The 23,929-nt window shown below is 38.1% G+C and overlaps 1 protein-coding gene across 1 annotated transcript in view; it reads right to left on the reverse strand.

Moving 5' to 3' along the window:
- The window catches only part of POLA1 (DNA polymerase alpha 1, catalytic subunit), a 331,346-nt gene extending 307,992 nt beyond the window's left edge, over positions 1-23,354 (reverse strand). The window contains 11 exon segments of the mRNA XM_020989869.2: positions 5,350-5,531; positions 5,631-5,820; positions 6,023-6,151; positions 6,154-6,214; positions 6,665-6,757; positions 7,778-7,840; positions 9,209-9,321; positions 13,188-13,268; positions 15,177-15,273; positions 17,969-18,093; positions 23,218-23,354. Coding sequence (XP_020845528.1) covers positions 5,350-5,531; positions 5,631-5,820; positions 6,023-6,151; positions 6,154-6,214; positions 6,665-6,757; positions 7,778-7,840; positions 9,209-9,321; positions 13,188-13,268; positions 15,177-15,273; positions 17,969-18,093; positions 23,218-23,260 — 1,177 coding nt within the window. The 5' untranslated portion in view covers positions 23,261-23,354.
- Positions 23,355-23,929: the final 575 nt, after the last annotated feature.

A 23,929-nucleotide genomic window follows, 5' to 3' on the forward strand; every position in this document is an offset into this window, starting at 1 on the left:
AGAGTAAACTGTATTACAACTAATACTATCTAAACTAACTCTGTGAAAATGTAGGCACACAGTAGAACCTCTCTGTAATAATAGCATACAGATATGGGACGAACATCTACCTTTGTTAAGGCCTGGTTAACATCGTGACTTTTTTTATTACACAAATTATAATTTTCTTTCTTTCTTTTTTTTTTTTTTTACAAATTTTAATTTTCAAGAGAAGATAATTTGCTTCATGATATACCCCAAACCATCTAACAACAAATCATTTTATGATGGATTTTACTTTATTTCCAATGTCTGCCCACTCCCACCCTGTGGAAACTGACCACTTACCAAAAAGTACCTTTTTACAATGCTTATTTCTCTACTATTAATCGAGCTTGACAGACAGTTCAGTAACCAACCTGGCAGCATATTTTTTGACAAGTCACACACCTCCCTGCTTTGAGAGACACAGCTTCAAGTCCGTAAATAACATATATTATGCACTAAAAGTAACAACGCCCATCCCAGGTGCCACATCATTGCTCAGAAAAAAATTTCAAAGACAAGCAGACACCGAAGAGTCATCTGTCAACTTCACAGAGTATTGCTCTGCAAGCTCCCAGACCCTCTGAATAATTCAAACAGAAGTGATACTAGAAACTTATAAAGTTAACCTATTTGTGGTAGAAAAAGAGCTGTGGCACATGTGAACACATTGCCTCTCAAAAAAAGTAGGAAGAATCATTCCAAAATTTCCTAAAATACAGAAAATACTGTGTATTTGACAATGATCACTCAAACAGATTCTGGAAAAACTAAGAACACCTATATTTCACGTACAGAAAGGTTACAAACCCAATAATAATTCCATTGTTGGAAATATACCCCAAAAGTATTATCATAAGTCCCACCCTCCAAAAAAGGTATCCATTCCAAGACTTTCACAGTGACATTACACATAACTACCTATTGGAAGCAACCAAAATGTCCAATAACAGAGGAATAGTTTAAAAAAGAAAAGAGCTGTGTTACATTAATAAAATAAAATGCTATAATGTATTTGAAACCAAAAAACGTTCAGGAAAATACAAAGAAATCTGAAAAAAGACTTTATGAAGTAATACAAAAAGAGAAGGGGGAAAAAAAACTCAAGTGAAGGAAATACATGGTAACCACAACCACACAGGAAGAAAACTGACTAAAAATGAATGGGCAAGCAATCCTAATGGAGGCTTAGACGTGCTGACTAAAAAACTGTTCTGCTATTAATGTACTGAAATGCATTCATTCAGATGGAAATAATTACTAAGCAAGTTTAGTTGATTGTGTTCAGGTTAAGTTTTAATATAACATTAAATTTTTTTTAAAGAAAGGTTTTTAAGAACAAAACCCTCAAGTAGTTTCTGCAGATAATTAAAAGTTCAGGGGAGAGAGTGGCAAGGATGCGAAGGAAAGTAAATAATTGAGAAGAAAGGAAATGATAAAGTATGACATAGCTGAGAAAAATGAAGTTTCATTTCACAACAGTTTAAAAAACAGAAGAAAAAATTCCTAGCAAAGGAAAATAAAATCCCTACAACTAGCTTCAAAAATTGAAACAGCTCATTTTACAGTCAAACTAATATCACACTTCACGCAAAGCATTTGACACTGTTTATGCCTCATTTGCCACAAAAAGATCATGGTAAACAAAAGAATATTCCCCCCAAAGTTACTCGCTGAAACCAGGTGCAGTCAGGATTATTCAACCTTGAAAAAGTCATAATGAAGACAGGATATCTTCCCATATCAAAGAGTAAAAATCTTTTCATAATTATGTAGCATTCAGCAACCACTGACTTACTCAGAAGCTCTAAGAGACTGAGAAACAATAGCAGGATCTTTTGGAGTAGTTATTTTCTATTAGTGGCATTGATTTCACCAAGTGATCATTACCTGCTATCATGATGAAGCTGTTCAATCCCCTGAGATTAAAGAGGAAAAAAAATTCTGAAGCAATCTCTTATTTAACCCCTTGCCATCAGAGTCATCAAGAAAGATATACAACTGCAGAAGACAAACTAAGAAAGAGCAAAATATAAGAAAGAAAGCACAGAACTGCAAGCCAGAAGACCCTGTCTTCCTGCCTCTACAGTACCCAATCTCCAATTCAGCCTTCATACTTTAGCTGGAATAATCTTTCTTGGGAATAGATCTGGCCACATCACCCTTCTACTGAAAGATGTTCAGCAGCTCCTCATTCACAAATAACATATAAACATCCCTTCCCAGATTCAAGGCCCTCCACAATCTGGCTTCACTTTACTTTCTCACCTTTGTTTCACACTAATCCTTTCCAAGCACTCCAGGCAAACTGAACTTCATTGCCACTACCACCCCCAGAATGCCCTGATCTCTCTCACTGCCATACTTTTGCTCATATAGTTCCCAATACCTAGATGGCCTCTTTCCTCATCATTATCTGTTGAACTCAGCCCTATCCTTCAAAATTCAATCCAAATGCCACCTCCTCCACAATGTCCATCTTGATCCTCCTCCACATCCATCCCTTACTCTTTCTCTCCCTACTTGATGTCATTTCCTTCTCAGACCTAACATACAAATCTAACAATTTTCTACCACTTGAAGGCACTTAAATACTGTGTATCAACTGTGATCTGTATTATCTTAACCTCTAATGGACTATAAGCTTCTTGAGGGCAAGGACCATGATTTATGGAGAAAGATTACCTCCTCTAACAGCAGGCATTTAATCTATGTTGTTCTGGTTCCAGATGACCCACTTACTACTCGTATAAACCATGGCAAATCAATTTCATCTCTATAAGCTTATTTTCCTCATCTTTAAGTGGACTAGGTGATTTCTAACATTCCAGTTAGGTCTATGATTTCTAATCTTGAAATACCTGGTTTATAGATTGTCACCAGAAAAAAAAAATAGAAGAGCATTTTCCCCTTTGAAAAATTCCCTATAAATGGATCAAATGGTATTATTTTATTTTTGCTCTTGAATGCTATAAAAGATTTTTGGGAAAATTAGATCTGAGATTTCAGTAACAACTATGAGCCTGACAAGTTAATTGTTACACACAGTTTTTCTACTTAGTTATCCTTTCAATGTTGCAATCTGAATCTCCAAAACCTGCCATTCCATACTTTGAGCCCACAAAGAAATTCACAAGTTATTAAAGCTGGAAAAGAATTTATAATTCTTCTAGTCCAATCTTTTCACTTTAAAGATGAGGAAACTGAGGGGCAGCTAGGTGGCGCAGTGGATAGAGCACCAGCCCTGAAGTCAGGAGTACCTGAGTTCAAATCCGGCCTCAGACCAAACACTTGACACTTACTAGCTGTGTGACCCTGGGCAAGTCACTTAACCCCAATTGCCTAAAAAAAAAAAGATGAGGAAACTGAGGCCCAGAGAAAGGAAGTGATTTTTTCCCAAGGTCACAACATAACATAGCTAGGGCTCAATACTTTATCTCCTGACACTTTCCATGACCCGACCTGGCACTCCCAACTAGGATACTATTTTGTGATAACAGCAAGATGCAAAAAAATAGAAATAGCAGTCACATTTTCACTTGGAAAAAAGAAAAAAATATTTTTTACTTGAGCTTCACAAACTCAAGCCTTGTCAATTACTATTAATCAAGTAAGTGGACTATTCAAGGCCTATTTTACTGGGAACTGTCCAGACTTCAATCAACCCACCCCTATGCTAATTCTTCTCCATACCACTAATACATGCTTTCAAGTCTCAGACCCAATAGCTGCAATTACCACCCTGTTTATTGTCTAGAATTGGCATACATACATACGTACATAGATACAGAGAACTCATTTACCACAGTCTTAGTCAACAGTTGTTACTACTCCATCTTCAACTGGCAGTTTAGAGGAAATAAAAGAAATGAGAACAGAATTCTTTTTCTTCACCTGGCAAAAACCGTTATCTTCCATAGGTAAACTGGGTGAATATTTACTTATAAAGCCAATCTATTTTTTATTGAAGAAATTAATAAACATCAGTTTGTTACTCCAGGGGTTGTCAGAAGTTTTTATATATGCCAAAGTGCATGAATATTTCTGCCAATCAGTTTTTTTCCAGTTATAACAACCTTTTGCAGATAATTTAAGACTTAGCCCTTACTGTGTTTAATTACTTTCTTTGTTGATATTCCTTCTATGTTGCAAAGAGCTTTCAAAGAAACCCAAAGTGTGAAACCCAAACACTGAACCACCTTCCTTATCATCTAGAGAAGGCAGCTCAGACTCAACTGATATTTTTCACTAGTCTCAAGAAACTGGGGAATTTCCATTTTAAGAACAGATTATAAGGAAAGGAAAAAGCAGTATACTTACCTGGTAAAAGAAGTAAGAGTCGGACCTGGGTTCAAATCCCTACTTAGCTACATGTTACGTATGTATGTCTTTAAACAAATTATTTAAACTCCCTGGGCCTCAGTTTACATAGGTGTAAAATGAAAGGAAGAAAGGAATGTTAGACTAGATTATCTCTAAGGTCCTTTCTAGCCACACATCCCATGATCCATAAGTAACAGAAGGACAAAACAGGGGAACTGAACAGCTTCCCTGATCCTTTGAAATTTGGATTTCATACTATGCCTTCCTTATTTTGCCTAAAGTGAAATCCTAAATACTGTTTTACATACAAAGTACATATGAAAATATATTCATAATATCCACAACTACTGTATTTGTAATAGCAAACAAAAAAACTGAAATAACCTAAACGTCCAACAATTGAAAAATGCTGATTAAAATATTGCATATTAATGTAATAAAACATTATGGTACCATAATAAATATGAAGCATACAAAGAAATATGGAAAAGATAGTATGAAGTGATGCAGAGTGAAATCAACAGAACCATCAACTGCAACTATATTTTTAAAAGAAAGAAAAAGGTAAAGAAAACAGAGCCAGTGGTGGCTGAATTTTAAGCAGATCCAGAAGGCAACAGAAAACTGAAGTATTTTCTTGGTTTGTTATTTGTTAATTCATTTAGTCCCATGTTGTTAAAGGCTAAAGGTTTAGGATAAGATTTGACCTCTTATTTTGTATGTCTCAGTGTTTTATTGACTTTTAAGGTTATAATTTTTCATTAAACAAAACCACATGTAAACACCAAATAAAAATGATTTCTGAATCACCTTTTTTTTTATTTCCATGCTTCTGCTCCCTTCCAAAAGTATATACGATAAAGGACTGATGTTTTTTTTACACTGTAAACCTAAACAAAGTGATGTTTTCCCAGTATAAACATATTTGTATTAGTTACAATCTTCAAATGGCATTTCTAGAGAAAACTCTTTCCCAGGACAACAGAGTACAAACATAATTACCCGGTTGATTATACTGATCTTCATAAGCATCCAGCCAATAAAACAGAAAGACTTGATCACCATCTGTCCCTTTTACCAGTGGAAGGCGATTTGAATCTACTTGGATGTCTTGGGTTTGTAAACTGCTTTCATCTTCCTGATCCATTTTGTCCCAACAAGAAACGTCTGGAAGAAAACTGTCTCTGCAGAAATCACATGAGAAACATACAAATTCTATTTGCAAGAGAACGATTAGAGCTCAATCTAACAGATGAAGTTCATTCTTAACCAACAGTTCTTACAAATGTGACAACTCCGGCTCCACACTTTTTTCCTGTTCCTCCTCTTCTTCCTGGGTCTTGGTAACTTTAGGGAGAATGTCAGCTTCATCAGCTTCATCGGCTTCCATAGGATCATCAAAGTCTCCATCTTCAAAATCCATCAAACCCTTTTCCTCCTCCTGTTCCTCCTCCTCTTTCATCATTTCCTCTCCTAGAAGCATCAAACACTCATGCTGTGATCATCACCCATGGCAGCTATGGAGCCCAACATGTCAGGAGAAATAGAAACATTATCTTGCAAAACTACATTTTCACTTCAAAATGAATACCTGAACTGCCTTTTTTAAAAGCTTCCTCATGATCCAAAATGCAAGTTTTTCAATTTTTTGCAATTTAAACAATCGACATAATACCTTCAGAAGCATCTTCCTGTTGCACCTCCACAGGATCACAATTTGCTAACACACTTTGCATCTGTTCAATGTCCTTGGGCTTCTGCTTTATACCACTAGGCTTGGCCATGTAATCAGCCTGTTTAAGTGAACAGGAGTCACAGGAGATTCCTTTCTTGAAAAAGAAACATCATTTTTCCCCAAAGGAGCTGCCTAAAAATATCAAGGAAAAAAAAGTCTTAAATCTAGGCCCTATGACTACACTGACTCTCCTAACCCACCAGGCACCAGTAAAATAAAAGAGAACCATTCCTATTTACAATATGTGACTATAGTTGCTTCACTGTCATTTCAGTCAAGTACACGTACAAAAATACAATGGTGTATGGGAACGAAAATTTTCTCATTTTTCAGTACCAGGGTCAATGTAACTTAAATACAGTATTTATCTACAAATGTAGGGTATCACAAAATGTGCACGAAAGAGACAGGCTCATGCACATGTTTTTGAGATAAAGGAAACAATACAATGAAGAGGGAGAAATATTGAAAATAAAAAATCAAAAGGCAATAACTCTCCAGACCAGGAGAAAAAATAAATATAGAGGCATTTCTCTCTTGTAAAAAAAAGAGATGTGAATCTCTTTGAGGCACTTTATTTACCTTGGGTATCTGCACAGAAAAAGGATTCAGTGAAGCTCCAGTGGGTCTTTTCTTCTTCAGCATCATTACAGGTGGTAGAGTTATCTGAGGTGTCTGAAAGGAGGGGTAAGACAGACTCATCACCATGCTTGGCTTATCACAAGACAGAAAAAGTATGTTCCTTCACCCAACCAAGCCCAACAAATAATGCTTTTTTTCTGTCTCTCCTCCCCCCGATACAACATATATGCTTATGCAAAGCAGTTACTATAGCAACAGAACCATACTGCCACTAGAAAACCGAAACAGACATCAAATCCACCCCGTACCAATTATTTCTCTTAAAAATTAAACACTTTTTCCATCTGTCTTTCCAGGACACTGAGTTTAAGAAGACAGCATGGAATGGAGAGGAGACAATGAAGGTACCAGTGATTTCAATCACTGGCCATTCAGAAGAAAGGGATCTGACTTCAGAACAAGGACTTGGTCCTTGTGAGCTCTGTCGTCAATCCCAAGCATTTACAACTGACTTCTCAATCACTCCCCACCTAAACCCAAGAAAAGCAAGCAGTTCATGGCTGAAAGTGTTTCAGATTGACAGGATTCAACCTATTTATGGAACAAGATATACTATAGCTATGGAATACAAAGGATATATACTTTTACAGAACAGACTCTTGCATATATCTGAATACACACCCACACACATCAAACCACATAATCATATAGCTGGTAACTACTGAAAACTACTCACCTAATAGGGTATAAGTAGGTGATTCAACTGATGGGTGGGGTGTGTTTTTTTTTTCAATCACTTCACAAAGACATGTAGTGAGATATAATGGACAGAGCAGTAGTTAGGAAGATGTGGGTTCACATCCACCCCTGACACATACTGGCTGTGTGACCCTGGGCAAGTCACTTACTTCTCAGTGCCCACACAAAACTTCCTAAGACTCTTAAGTTGCAGAGCAGCTGATGACCTACATTGGTAGAGGTTTCCTCAAAGTGAGTTCTCTACATCCCTAAAATCACAGGCGTGAAATCACAAAGACAAGATTTTTTTTAAAAAGTCTTTGTTATTACTATCATTGAATCTCTTCCTCACTGGAGTCCACAAAAATAACTTACCGAAGCATTAAGATCCTGCAGAATGTCCCCTAGCAAGTCATCCTTTGACAAGTCAACAACTTTCTGGAAAACAAAACCAAAAGATGACTAAGAACCCATAGTTTATCTGTTCTCACAAAAAAGGTTATATTCTGTGCACAAGGAATAGAGTCAAAGACAGCAGAGTGGTATAACAAAAAGATGAGAAAGCCTAGTCCCCATACCTAATAATCAAGAGCATCAAGCCAATATGTCTGTGGAGTGAGGATGTGACAGGTTAGGGCTTGGCTTCCTAATCTTTTCCTATTAACAGTTCATCCACTTTCACTGCTCTATCCCCTGCATATATAAGAGCCCAATTCTATATGTCTTGACCTGATGTTTCATTCTCATTCCAGGATCACAGGCTGCCTAAAGTATATGTCTATCTGGATGACTCCATCAACTTGAAACTCCATATTGTATAAACTGAGTTCGTTTATACCCAACAGACCACCACAGTCTTGCAATGATGTCTGCAAGAATAGAAATTCTGAATATTCAGGCCCAATTTGCTAGCTTAATAAGTTCACAAAAACCTCTTTCATTCAAGAAATATTTACTGAATACTTATCTGCCCAACAGAATTTTTAATTCATTGGTCCAAATAATATGGAAAACAATTTGGAATTATATGAGGAAAGTCAATAAAAGTGCTCAAAAATATTCACGGCAGCACTTTTGGTTGTAGCAACTAATTAGAAACAAAGTAGATGCTCATAGATCCATTGTGGAACGGCAAAATAAATCATGGCATATGGATGACATGAAACACTATTATATAACATAAGAAATAACAAAGAAGCAATGTGGAATATGGAACAGAAGGCTGACCTTTTTAGTCAAGGAAATCTGGTTCAAGTTCTACCTGTGGCCATGAACAAGTCACTTAACCCCTCAATGTCCCAGGCCAATGAGATTAAACTACAGAGAAGTTTCTAGGGGAGGGGATGAATAAGGGAAAGAAGAAGAAAACAAAAAAAACAATAAAAAAAAAGGAATTCAGAGGAACTTGGGAAGACTTGCATGAATTGATACAGACTGAATCAAACTGAGTCAGTAGATCTATATACCCAATGTTTACCAATGAAAACACCACTAAAAGGCAGTGAAACTCCAATTAAATGAATTAAGTGACCACAAGGGACCTCAGATGACAGATAACAAAAGATATCTCCCTCACCTAGATAAAGAAGCTGGGGACAAGAGATGCCAAAAGCTGCAAATGCTGTCAGATAAGATCATGCTTAGTTGCTTAGCTATACTTCTCTGATAAACAAGAGGATTCCATTGAGGTGAGGGGGGTAGAAGTACTGGAAAATTATTGTGACATTATTTAAAAGGGCATCAAAACGACTACTCAATTCACCTTTGAATATAAAAGACAAAAAAGTGAAGAAGTGAAACACTCACATCTGCAGTTTTCTTTCCAGCACTTGCCATAAACATTGACTTGATATTATTTGGCTTTGATACCACAGCCTTCCTTACATTCTTCTTGTCTTTGAATGCTTTATCACCTTTTCCTGCCAGAATACAAATTCATTAGGAATGTCTGCCTACCTCCCCAAATAACTCAAAGTGGTAAATTAAAGGTCTCATCATCTGCCTTTTGCGCACAAGGAGCTGAAGATACCTATTTTGAAGGGTATGAAAAAATTACACCATCATATGCACTCTCTTTAAGAAGAAAAAAAGGAAAGAATCTTGATCATAGCCAAATAAAATTGAGTTAGACATTTTCTTTGAAAATTCCTGATAAGGAATCCCTGGAATTAGGGAGGGAGTCCGGGTTTGATTACTGGCCTCCCAATTTACAAGCAGCGAGACTTTGGGCACTCACCTTACCTTCCTAAGGCTCAGTTTCCACATGTAAGGAGTCAGGTTAAACTAGATTATCTTTAAGGTATCTTCCAGCTCTAGAGTCTCTGCTAATTTTGGTTAGATATTAGATCAAATTATAAGGGAAGGCTGTTTAAATCCTTTCATTTTAGGAACAAACATGAACTTGTTTGTGTTCATACTAGAATGACCAGAATTTTTTTAAGTCTACTGGCCTAGTGTATCTTTTTTTTTGTTTAATCTGTAAGGCAAGGAAAATAGAAACTGCAGGATGAAAACTTATTTCAAAGCAAATAAGATTTTTGCATCAATTCACATGCCTGGTCCTTCTAGTGCTAAAGATTATCAAGTCACTATGAACTTGACAAATTAAACTTCTTTACTAAAATAATTTTTTTTAATCAATGGTTTAAATCCAAGAAAAACCAATTATTTTATGATTTCCATAAATACAACTCTCAATTTCAACATAAAACTAGCCAACTATTTGGATTTTCTAAATCCTGACATCATCTTAGCATCGACACTGGTTCCTCTGATAGGATCATAACTGCCTTCTCATTCGTGTCAAAAAACAATTAATAAATGCCTATTAGATGCTTGATCATCCTGTTCAAGTGCCGTCTATGTCTTTCTGTAACTCCTCCAGAGAGGATTCGTCTGGGACAATGGAGACTTCCCTCCTTCATCTGACTCTTTGACTACATTAGGTTACCAGTACAATATCTGCATGTCACACCGGGGAAAGATCAGTGTGGACTGCATCTGAGAAAACATAATACTTTCAATAATCTTTTGTTATGGCAAAAAGTCATCTTTGGAATACCAAAGTGCTATTTATTCCAGGTGGTGCCATATGGCTAAAAATCATGGACTTCTATCAGCTCAAGTATAGTTAAAAATATTAACATATTATCTCATGAACAACTAAGGAATGTGGATATAGGGACTTCCTACCTGAGGAAACTCCCTCTACAAATGCTGATCTGCAACTTACACTCTTAGAGAGTTAACTAGTATACTATGAGGTTAAACAATGACTTGTTCAAGGTCACACAGCCAGTATGTGTTCTAAGGCCGGGCTTCAATCAAAATCTGCTTAGCCTTGAAGCTCTGCTGCCTTAACACTCAAAACATCCACAAAATATGAAAACTACAGGCTTTGGATGCTAAAAAGAAGTTTAAAAAGCTATTTTTTCCCCATAGTACTGGTACTTCCAAATTATCTCTCATGTTTGTTTCTTTTTCTCCGCTCAAACTCACCACACTAATTCAGGTTCTCATTACCCCTCACTAAGACTACGTACTAGACTCCTAATTGGTCGCTCAACTCCAAGTCATCCTCCTCCCCTCAGCTGCTAAAGTGATATTGCTAAAGTACAGGTCTATCTGTGTCACTCTCCTAACTCAAAAAACTCCAACAGTCCCTATTAACCTTCTTTAGAACAAAACAGAAACACCTCTATTTGACATTTAAGGCCTTTAAAATGAGATGATAGCTGTAAAAGTACTTTGCACAGTGCCTGGCACAGAGTAGAGGCACTTAAATGCTTTTTCCCTTCCACCTTCATAGCTCAGCCCAAACCTACCTTTCCAGCTTTATCATACAATTACTCTCCTTCAAACACACTCTAGTTCAGTTAAATTGGTCTTTTTACTTTTCCTCATGTATTCTATGTTCCCTCTTCATGGCTCTGTATAACCTGTCTCCCATTGCCTGGAATGTCTTACCTCTTAGAATCCCTAAGTACCTAATTACCTCCAAAAGTCAGCTAAAGCACCACCTCCTATCTGAAGCCTTTGCTGCTTTCCCTGGCTATTAGTGCCTTCCCCAAAAATTATCTTATGTTTTAGCATCTATTTTTTTATATATCTCTGAGTCCATGCTGCTCCCATAACTAGATTTAAGATCCTCAGAGGGAGGGACTATTTCACTTCTGTCTTCAAATCACCAGTATCTAGCACAGTATTTTGCACACAGTAGGTGCTCAATGCTTTTCAATTAATTGATTTTATGATCTTTAAGTTTCCTATATAAAATAAATTTCATTCTAAACCTAGAACATAGTCTTTACAGGCACACACGGCAAGCAGGTCACTGATAAGAAAAAGTCCCCTTATATGCCAAAATATATATAACAGCACTTTCTGAGGTAGAAAAAAGCTGGAAACAAAGTAGATGCCCATCAACTGGGGAATGGTTAAACAAACTGTGGCACATGAATGTAATGTAACGTCATTACGTTATAATAAACAATGAATGTGATGAATACAGAGAAGCACAGAAAGCCTTTCATGAACTGATGCAGAGTAAAGTAAGCAGAGTCATGAAAATAACATACACAATTACAAACATACAAATGGAAATAACAACAATGACAAAATAATTGAAAGAGAATCTTGCAGAATTACAAATAACAAGCTCAGAGAAGACATAAGACACTGCCTTTCACTACTCTGCAGAAGTAGGAGGTCCACGGATGTAGAACATTGCATATATTTTTAGACTGTCAATATGCTTTTTATTTATTTACTGATTTTACTGATTACTCTTCTTCCTCTTGCCTTTTTTCCCTTCAAAAAATATTCTCTTTTATGAAATAGTTCTCTGGGAGAAAAAAAAATGATTCTGATGAATATCTGAGAGATATTTGGGTAACATATTAATAAATGATATCTAACAAAAAAAATTTTTTTAAGAATGTATACTTTAAGGCTTAGATTCTTAATATCTAGCCACTGCTCAGATTCTTATAATCTAGCCATGGGCTCAGATTCTAAGCTGCCAATCACTCACTAATGTTCATACTCCTTAAGAGTCTGCCCCATGTGACAAATGTTCTAACAAACCTTGTCTTTGGCTGAAAAAAAAGAAAAGAAATGATGAACAGGCAGATTTCAGAAAAACCTGAAATGATTTGTATGAACTGATGGCAAGTGAAATGAACAGAACCAAAAAAACATTGTACACATTATCAGCAACGTTGTCTGATGATCAATTATGAATGACTCAATTCTTCTCAGGAACACAAGGATCCAAGACAAGTACAAAGCACTCACAAAGAAAAATGCTATCTACAACCAGATAAAGAACTGATGGACTCTGAATGGAGATCGAAGCATACTTTTTCACTTTGTTGGTTTTGTGTGTGTGTGTGTGTGTGTGTGTGTGTGTTTTCTTTTGATCTGTTTCTTCTTTCACAATTGTGACTAATACGTAAGTATGTTTTACATGATAGCACATGTATAACCTATATCAAATTGCCTCCCATTTTAGGAAGGGGGAGGGTAGGAAGAAAAACTTGAAACTAAAAATCCTGCAAAAATGAAAGTTAAAATTGTCTTGAAATGTAATTGAGAAAAAATAAAATACTATTTTAAAAAAGCAAAAAAAAAAAGAATGTATACTTTTAAAGAAGATTCTTTGTCCACAAAAAAAAAAACTATGACAAGCCAACTATTCTAGAATACCATATAGTAAGTCATCTCAAACTCTGGACAATTCTTCTAACCAACCAATAACGTGCTCTTGAAAATTATATGTTCATACCTTTTTTACTGACATCAAAGGTATCATCATCAAGGTCCTCATCAAAAATCTCTCGGCCATCCTCTACATAGCCAATGCCATCTACAAGAACAAAGTAAACTATTGTGAGCAATTATTTTTCTACACTGGTTACTGGCATTTTAACCCTATCTAATGCTGCACATAAGATGCCACTTCTACATCACACAGCATCTTGTTACAACATATACTGCTAGGAGACAAGCACATAATTTCTGCTCTGTAGATTTTTTGTAATCCCCTCCGATCTCCAGTTTCGTTTTCTACAGTTTCACTTACCTGCAGTCAACCAAAAATTTCAGGGGAATGACGGAGGCAGGAAGGGGGTCAAGTCCTCATGGAAGGAGAGGGCCAGCATACAGTTCAAGAATATGTGAGGGCCGGGACAGACATGCAGTAACAAAGTGAAGATGGAAGACAGACATGAGTAGGTGGACAGAGAGGGCAAAGATTCCTTCAGAGGTCTCAAGCCAAGCCCCAGATCTAGTAGCAGCAGCATTCTGCTTTCACATAAACGGTTTTTTGTTTGTTTTGAGGGGGTGAGGAGGAGGTGGGAAGCTACAGAGCCTTGAACCAATAGCAGAGAAAGCACAGTACTGTACAGTGAAGTTAAAATAGGTATTAAAAGTTAAAACAAGAACTGTCTGTATGGGGTTAGGTACTAGCTGCAGTTTCAGGTATCCACCAGGGGTCCTGGAACATATCCCAGTAGATAAGGGGGGACTACTGTATATACAACTAGGTAAAAGGGATGAATGACTTGGACCAAAGTAGATGTGACTCAGGGTATAACTGGTGGTTTGCTCTCTTAAAGAACTGGAACCACCATCACAAGCACCTCAAGATGAGATTTCCTTAACACAAAGAGTGAACAGGGTAGCTCAGGTCAGTTATGAGATAAGGAAAGGGGCCAAAAACAACTCACTATTCTCGGACCAGATCCCACAATCCACGTATGGACAGTTTGGGATTGGAATCAAGAAAAGCACTGCACTGCTCCTTCAGATTCCTATATAACCCTAAAAGAATTATACAGCATGTGCTTGGGGCTCCTCAAGGATACTTATGAGCTTACTTGACTACCCCTTCCCACATATCAACTAAGCAGATAACATGAAAATACATAAACTTTTACAAATAGAATATCAATTCAAGAATGTGGGGGAAAACCTTCATACTCTATGCACTTAGCTAAGAGCCACTACAGGCAAATTTTACATATGTGTGTATTTTTTTAAACTTTGCTGCTTGAAGGAAGAGCTAAAGGAGCAGAGTTTCCCTTGTTAATAAAACTTTCTCTGACCCAAACAAGGCCTCCTTGGATTTTACAGTATTCAAGAAAAAAATAAGACAAATTCCTTCAGCAAGACAAAGCAAGGTACAAAGTCTAGGTTAAGGCTAGGTTTGATTTATGAAACAGAACTAAAATACTGTGGACCCTTGATGAAGTACTTACAATCCTAGGAAACAAAAGGCCCTCTTTTCTCCCATCCCCACCCAATCTTTTAAGTTAAACAAAGGGTCAGTCATCTTTCTTGATTTAGTCTGTGATAAACTAAGGGATACTTCACTGGTTAACAAATAAGGCATTCCCATTTCAATAACACCATCTAATGATTTTAACCTACTCAAAGTAGAACTCAAGAGATACTTCTCTTAACTGAATTAATCAAAAGTAGCTCCTCCTTTTATTTGGTCATCACTTTAATCTGTTTCTGGGAGTCAGAATTCCTTCAAAACCCTTACTATGTCTATCATTCAAGGGAAACTGTTAAGGTTTTTTTGTTGTTGTTCAGGTGAGTTCAAGAATTTTAGGTCAGGACACAATCGTATTATTTTTTCTTAATATGTCCTAACAGAAAAAAAAAACATACCTTCATGGGTATGTTCCACAAGAGCAACATTTACCATTTGCTTAGTATAAGCAAGAATGACACAGTGAATTCACACAGGGGATTTTGTATGGCCTACCATCATCCACAATCCAGTCATCATCCTGCCGTGCCTGGACCATTCTGGAGTACTGATCTTCATCAACTTCATCATAAACACTTGTGAAGTCCTCTACCTGCAAACATCATAAATGAATGAAATTCAGAGCAAGTGAAAACATTAAAAGGTTCTGCCAAGCATAGACTTTGAGAGACAAAATGGAACTAGGACTGAAAAAGTCTGAAAGGAATAGTTGCAATGAAAAAATTTAGTTCTATCATGCAATGTCATTACACATAGGGTTTTCCTTAGAGTGGATGTTAAAATACAGAGAGAGAATATGGCATAGTAGGGCAGTTATGTGGCACAGCGGACAGAGCACTGGGCCTGGAATCAGGAAGACCTGTGCACAAATCCATCTTCAGACACTTATTAGCTATGCGACCCCGAGCAAAGTCACTTAACTGTTTGCCTCAGTTTCCTCATTGGTAAAATGAGCTACAGAAGGAAATGTCAAACCACTCCGGTACCTTTGCCAAGAAAACCCCAAAACGAATCACAAAGAGTAGGACATAACTGAAACAGACAAACAACAATAATATGGCACAGTAGATTTGAGTTGGTGTTCTGTCACTGTCTACTGGTGTGACTTTTGACAAGAAATTTCACTTTTTTTTAGGCTTGTCTGCTCATCTACAAAAAAAAACGTACTGGCTAAACTAGATGATCTCTAAAGCCCCTTCCAACTTAAACCGTTTAGATAATACTCAACAGCTCTATTAGCATAACATGCTTGTCACACTGTCAATTACTCATCTACTTTACCAAAAACAAACTGAATTATAGTCAGCCCTTATTATATGCTTTGGGGATTTTATAACATGAAATTTTCAAGCTTGTTTTCCATATTCCCTATAAGCTTCTGAACCAGCTCCCTCCTTCAAATGTCAGATGATGATGTTGGAATGAAATTACTTTCACTACTATCCTACCAAGCCAAACATAAGTAGAAAGTAAAGCAGCTGCCCTTCCCAATCCCCACAACAATAAAGTCAAGAAATATATTACAGAGCCAAACAAAAATATTTTTAATGATGTTTCTTTAAAAGTAAGTTTTATTGATGCCTGTTTTTACATGAGTCTTTCCTGGACATGTACCCCTCCCCAACTGAATAGACCCTCTGCTATAAGAGAAGCAGTTAAGCAAAAACAAATGATACAGTGACCACATCTGTCAATACCTGCAATATAATATGTGGTTATATTAAAAAATTGTACTACTGCTCCTCCTTCCCAAGTGTGTATAATTGAGTCAACTGTATAATCACTAGTTTCTTTTCTCTTAAGTACCAAAAGTACAATGTCTAAAGACTGTACAAAGACTAAATGCAAAAGCTAGAAATAAACTATATCACTTTAGGTTATAAGCAAGATCACCTAACAGTAAGTATATTTCTGATTTTCATAGACAATTTTGAAATAGCTTTCTTCTCAAGATTTGAAAATTAAAGCGTATCATCTCTGTACTCCTGAGATCTGCACTGACAAACTGCACAGGCATTCTGTACCCACAGCTTCACACACTCCAAAGATGGATAGATCCTCCTTCAATACATCGGGCACCAGATTTTAGAACTTTTAAAAAGGAATTACTATACAAAATCGCTAAGTAAAAAAGACTCCATGGAGCAATATGACATTAATGGATCTCAACAAAATACACACTTACCTAAATTAGCAAAAGTACAAACCAGTTACTCCAGCAGCCTATATTTCTATATAGACAAAATTTGAAATAACTGGAGGAGAATCTGAAACTTAATCCCTGTTTCAAAATCAGTTTTAGAAAGAGGGCTATTTTCACCTTTTAAAAATGAAGTGTAGGGGGCAGCTAGGTGGCACAGTGGATAGAGCACCGGCTCTGGAGTCAGGAGGACCGGAGTTCAAATCTGGCATCAGACACATGATACTTTCTAGGTGTGTGACTCGGAGCAAGTCACTTAACCCCGACTGCCTCATGAAAAAAAAATCTCAAAAATGAAGTTTAGACATTTGTGGCTCTTCAATGAAAAGACGCATGTGCACATGTACATGCATGTGTGTACAAGTACACACACAAAGACCTACACACATACATGCACACAAAGTATTCACTAACAGAGAAAGTAGCAATATTCTTCAATACATATAGTTGATCCTAAAGGATTCTGGAATAGATGCCTATCGATTATGGAGGAGCCGAACAAAATGTGCTATATGAATATAATATTATTGTTCTATAACAAAAGATGAACATGAGGAATTTAGAGAAATATGGGAATGCCTTATGAAGTGATATAGAGTGAAGAAAGCAGAACCAATAGAATAATAAACACGTCTACAATCATGTAAATAACACTAAAAAGCAGTCAAATTCTCATAAATTTAATGAACAAGCTCAGTCCTGGAGAACTAATAAGGAAACACAGTGGAGAGAGCTACAGATATGGAATGGGGTATATATATGTGGGCAGCAGCTGCTGCCTTGGCTTAGCACATTTTCTCCATTCAAAGGAATCAATGGGTGGAGGGATAGTAAGAGGAAATAACTGTGATGTTAAAAAACAATAAAACTCTTAAAATGTTAGCTACCTTTTAAGAAACCCAATTGCAATATTTTCTCTAAAACTCACAAAATTCTCAATCTCATGCACATAATGAATAATCAATATTACAAATTAATGACTATGATGAGAGGGATATACAAAACACTACTTACTCAGTCTGTGAAGGGATTTTTATAAGCCATCAGGGTAGAGCACAAGACTGAGTCAAGAAAAATGAGTACTTACCTCGTATTTAAATCTTTCACCAGCTTTTGTCTTTTTCAGTCGTTCTAGTGCTTCCTGACGCCCTTTTACAGATTTCTTTTCCCTCCGAGAACGAGAAGCCATCGAACTCCCTGAATCTGATACACCTGAAGGAGATCAAATTAATGTCATGAGATGGGAGAATTTCAATTTCCAGACCAAACTCCCAAGATTTTTTCTGCCCAATATTAACATTCATTTCTTATATTAGCCCAAAAATGCATATTCACAATTAAAATTTAAGCCACTTAAAGGAAAAAATACATGGCAAAATTTGCTATAAATCTAACTCTTTGGAAAATCTCTACAATGGTACTAATGTCAGCATTTTTTAAAAAATACTAGGCTAAAAAAATTTTTTTAGCTATTGTCCAATGACTAGACTAAGAAAGGGATATCAGCCTAAAACGCTAACAATCAAAAAAAGGGGCCAGGCCTATATGGTAAGAAGGTGCTAATTAAAAAAAAAAGAAGCAGCTCATAATGAGTTCTATTCATCTTATTACTATTTCAGTGATGCCCATTTTCTTCATAAGCATAATACTGACAATAAGGTCATATCTATATGTGCAGGGTAGTAGTGAATAATAACTAGAGATTAATATATTTTGCCAAGTTGTTCAAATGTTAAAATATATTTCCAAATATATACTAAACAGAAAGAACTGTAGTACCACACAGGTTTCACTCGGGGTGATTTCAGATTATGAGAAGAAATCATCTTCATCTCTCCCTAGTCTATAAGGCATCAGTTAAAAACCTATTGCCACTAGAAAACTGTACTCATTCGGTCTATCCTCCTAACTCCACTCTAAAAATTCTACTTGTACCAGCACCAATAAGCTTAGTCACTATCATGTAAGCCATGGTATACAGTCTTCATAGAGGTACCAATTATCAGAACAGGAAGGAATCTTAGATACGATCTACCACTACCACTTCATTTTTACAGGTAAGGACTAGGCAAGAAGATATAGTGAAAAACACCAGGGACTGGGAGTCAGGATCACTTGATCAGAGATTTAGAGCTGGAAGGGGCCCAAGAGGCATCCAATCCAACCAATCCACTCATTCCACAGATGAAGAAAATTAAGCCCAGAAAAGGTCAAAGGGTAGCAAGTAACTTGGCTGGGATTTGAACCAAGCTTTTCTACTGCCAAATCCAGCCTGATCTTTTCTACTCTGTCCCATGTTGCCAGCCTTAACACTTATGACATACTTTTGACAGTTCATTCTGCTTTCTGCCTTTTGACCATTTCTCTTTTCACTGGTACTCTCATCATTTTCACTAAAGACAAAAGGACATGGAAGTCCAAACCAATGAATTTTGCTTCTTTGTTTGGCAAAAAGCTAACCTGGAATTTTACATTTGATTTAAATGTAGTTGCAAACTGGGGGCCATGTGAGTAAGTTAAAAATTGTGATACTGATTGCCAGTCACCAAATTTTCAAACTATCCTTCTCTGCTTATCACTCTATCACCATGCACATGTTGTTTCCCCTCCTTAGAATATGAACTGCTTGAGAGCAAAGATGGCTTTCTTTTTGTCCCTGTATCTCCAGTGCCTAGCATGGTATCTGGCACTACATTGAACTGAATCACCATTCTCCTCTTTTTTGTCCTACAATGACTTCCAATTCACTTACAGATTGGGTCATTCAAAATCCTTCATAAAGCTTTTGCACTTCCTTCATCTCCTAAACCCAACCTACCCCACTTCTAGAACATCTATTCAAAGTCTACTTTATCCCATGCCTACTTTGGTACTTATCCAAAGAAATGACATTCACCTGAAACATTTCCTTCCTTCCTACTCCACGTTATATACCAACAGACATCTAGCTCTCTCTCCCCTATCACAGATAAAAAAATTTCAAGAAGTTGCCCAAACTGATCAGAGAACTCTTCTAAATATGCTAAGGACTTATTCCCACTGATCTCTACTTCAATTCTGTACTTAGAAATGCCCCTATTCCTAAAAATGCAACTACTCTTGACTTTATTGTTAATTTATGTGTTGGTATGACATTTTTATTCTATTGTCAGTTCAAATGTTTGTGCAAGATAATACCAATAATGACTCAAGTCCAAGGTATGGTATATAGATATCATTGAAGAAACGGATGATCAGAAAAGGAGATGGGTCAATTATATGGTGAAAACGAAGAAAACTGGACAGGCAGCCCAATTGTGTCACTAGGACCTAAATAATGTTCAAAGACCTAAAGCAAGGCCTCCAGCACACTGGGTAAACAACTTGAGAAGGAATTTTGAGAAGACATGGAAAAGAACAGCACAAGATGAGAAAGCATAAATGGGTTGCATCCTGTACCACGGTAGAGATATGTGCAATCATCCCACATAAAGGAGATTAGGCATCTCAGTGAAACATTAAAGAAATTCCTCATATATGGGGGTCCTCTTCTGAAGTCCTCCAAATGCCTCATCACAATATGGAGATGAACCTGCATTCCTGAAGAACATATCAGTGGAATACAAGTTCCACCAGGGCCAATATAACCAAGGACCAGCCTAGCTGCGTTCAACGAAGCTCATTACTACAAGGTTGGCTACCAAGTTACAAATTTTTCTGGACACAGAAATTTATGAAACCTGTAATACATGTGAAAGTTGCAATTTACATTTGCAAGAAAGTAGTCACATGGATGAAATCCCTGGTCTTTGGACGTATTAAAGTATGCATGAGCTGCTATGGACAGATGGATCCTATACTTATAATTCTGTCAATGTGTATGCCTGAGAGGGTAAGAACTTGATCTTGCAGCTACATTAGACTTGCAGTCATGAAGACCTGGCCTCAATCACTAATTAGTAGTGTGACAAGTCATTTAACTACTCAGCCTCAGTTTCCTCATCTATAAAATGAGAGTAATAATAGTATCTACCTTCCCAGGGTTGTTGTGAGGATAAAATGAGGATATTTGTTAAGTGCCTTGAAAAACATAAAGCACTATATAAATGCTAGCTATTATTATATTATTAACAGCTAACTATTATTACCTAGTAATTCTCTCAGTAGTACACCTACTAAAGCACGAGGAATAATCAGAAACTTACAGTCAATGTTTTATTATAAACTTTCCTTTTCATCTTTCCAGGAAGGTGAAAAAAATAATGTTTAGGTAAAGAAATGCTTATAGGATTTTCAAGCTATGTCTAGCTGTCCCTAAGTTCTGGTACCTAAGGAAAACAATGGGCCTTGACTCTCCAATTTAAATATAAACAAATATTCTCCTTTCTCTTTTTAAACACCATTTCTTCACATGTATAAATTATTTTTTAAAAAACAGGAAAAAATGGATGATTCTGGCAATCACAAATGCTGTGTTAAAAAGAACTATCTGGGGCACTCCCAAAGAAAAGCCTATAGATACCAGGCTAACACAAAAGCAAGGTAAATGAATCTTTCAGCATGTTCCAAAGGAAACATTCTAGTCACAAGCCCATCAAAGCAATATAATCACAGCCTGTAACTTAAGAGTGGTTTCTAGATTGCACAGCATCATCCAAAGAGTGATTTTTGATGCTCCCTGATGAAGTTCAGTTTTTAAAATATAAAAGGGCTTAACAGCAAATCACTGCTTAAGTGATAGGTCAAGATGCACGTTCATACATTTCCTTTGTAATGCAGTCCTCACAGCTCCCCAAACCAACTAGGTTTACTACACTGTCTTAAGGCTTCAGATCTCCACTGGAGCAATTTCTCTAAAAGGGGAGAGTAGGACAAATTGACATATGTAATTTACAACTAGATGAATGAAACAGCACCTGATTAGAAAGTTTTCATTATTATGAAACTATCAATTTCACAAGAGATAAAAATACTAGGCCAGGAAGGCAAAGGCCCTTCACACTCATCAGATTTTTTGAAGTAAAAAAGACTCAAGACTTTTGACAGAACTTATTACTCACATTCATTCACTTGAAAATCCAGTTCTAGTTAGGGTAATTTGTGCATTTTTCCAACTCTATTTTAGAGGATTAAAGATATTCATTCTTGATCATTTCTCTGATAAAAGAATACTAAAATGTTAGTACTAACTTGTAACAATTATTTTTAAGCATAAAAGCAAAGACCTGAGTGCAAATACTATTATTATACAGTACTTCCCCTATTTTCCTTAGAAGAGTCTGAAAACCATTTAAAAACGCATGAAGTGGAAAGCTACCCCCTTAAAAGCCCCAACACATTTTTCCTAGTGATGGCCCTTAAGAAACATTGCATGTGATGTACTTGTGTAGAAATAATGACCACCATCTGTTCCACATTCACAACGTGATTTTGTTCTGCTGTTATGTACAACCCCATTCTCAGACACTAGTATTTGAGTAAAACAGGCCAAAACACAAATAAAAATTAAAAAATAAAAGCTCATTTCCTATGGGGGAGATGTGCAGACACGGGATCACAGAAGTCCCTCACATGGGTCAACCACTCAACACAATGCAAGTGTGCAGGACCACTGAGGGCACCCATGAGGGAAGTGGAGGACTTGTCACCCAAAGTTCAAATTACATCGAGAAACAAGGTCTGGGAAAAGGGGTGAGGTGTGGGGGAGGGTGAGAAAAGGCAAATGGGAAAAAGGGGTCACGACGCTCAGAGACCAAACGGTTCTCCAGCAAAAACTCGTGCAACAAATTCCCTATCTCCCATCGCTGGGCCTCAGTTTCCTCATCTGTAAAACGGAGGGATTGGACTAGACGATCTCAAAGGTCCTTACCAGCACTAACATGCTGGCGTCCAGGATGCCAGGAACAGGGTCCCTAAGTGCCTCCCTTTCCTGAGGACGCCCGGTTATCCGAGCAGCAGCCGCCCCCGCCCCCGCCGGCCAGCCCACCCCCCAGCTCCCCATCCCCCACGGCTGGAAAAAAAAAGGGGGAGCCTGGAGGCTCTTGCGACTGCAGACGCAGGTCTGCCACCTGGTGATGCTGCAGCCCGTTCCCACCGCAGCCGGCCTCTCTGCCGGGCCCCTCCGGAGGCGCCCCAGCCTGCTCCCTGCGGGAGCTCTCCCCCGGACGGCAGCGGGGCGCTCCGGACCCGCCACAGCGCGGTCCGAGCATCCCGAGGGCAGCCCGGGCTGCCTCCACCCGCGGGTGTCCCCGCCTGCCAGCACTGCCCCTCCCCACCCCGGGGGCTGCAGGGGCTCCAGCGGGGCCTCCGGCCCCGCTGAGCACGTAGCCCTCGCGGCGCCCGCGCCTCGGTCCTCACCGCTGCTCCCGGGCTCGGGCTCCGTGCTACGCACCGGCGCCATGGTCCGCGAGGCTCCGGCTCAGGATTCCGCGCCAACGCGCTGAAACTGGCGCGGGGGCAAAGACACGCGCCTCCCCGAGAGCCAATCAGCGCCTGCCGAGGGCTTCCTACTTCCGCCCGGAAGGCCGGTGTCGCCGGGTGTTTCTCGGGCATGTCCCCGCCCTAGCGCCTCCTCCGTGGTATCGCTGGCTTTAGGCGCGCTCTGGAGTCCTTAGAGACTAGTTGGAGACCTAGGCTGGGTCGAGGGCGGAGAAAGAAAGCGGTCGGGCGCTTGAAAGAAGTCAGACCAGGGTTTACGCAAGCGCAGATTGTCCAGGGGAGGAGGGACCAGAATCCGCCTAGAGTAGCACGGGTAGAGAGAGGAAGGCTCTCCGGTTCTCGGACTTGCATTCAGTCAAATGAAGCGCGGGCGGGCAGAAGAACAGTGAATTTGAAGCACTGCGAGTACCGGTTTTTTACACACACATAAACACACTTTCGGGGACCTGGCTTGTCCATGCGGGTGTTTTTTGTTTTTCACCTTATGGAACACTGAGTGTGGTCAGGTTCTTTATTTTTTCGGGGTATCATTATTGTCAGACGAATCGGGTGGCTGTTATTTTAAGGAGAGAGAGAGCCCGGTCTCTGTCTTTTCTTCTTTCTTCACTTTCATTTCTTTGTCTTCTCTTTT

This window comes from Phascolarctos cinereus, unplaced genomic scaffold (assembly GCF_003287225.1).
Source record: "Phascolarctos cinereus isolate Bilbo 61053 unplaced genomic scaffold, phaCin_HiC Scaffold_726;HRSCAF=1367, whole genome shotgun sequence".
In the NCBI taxonomy this organism is placed as follows: domain Eukaryota; kingdom Metazoa; phylum Chordata; class Mammalia; order Diprotodontia; family Phascolarctidae; genus Phascolarctos; species Phascolarctos cinereus.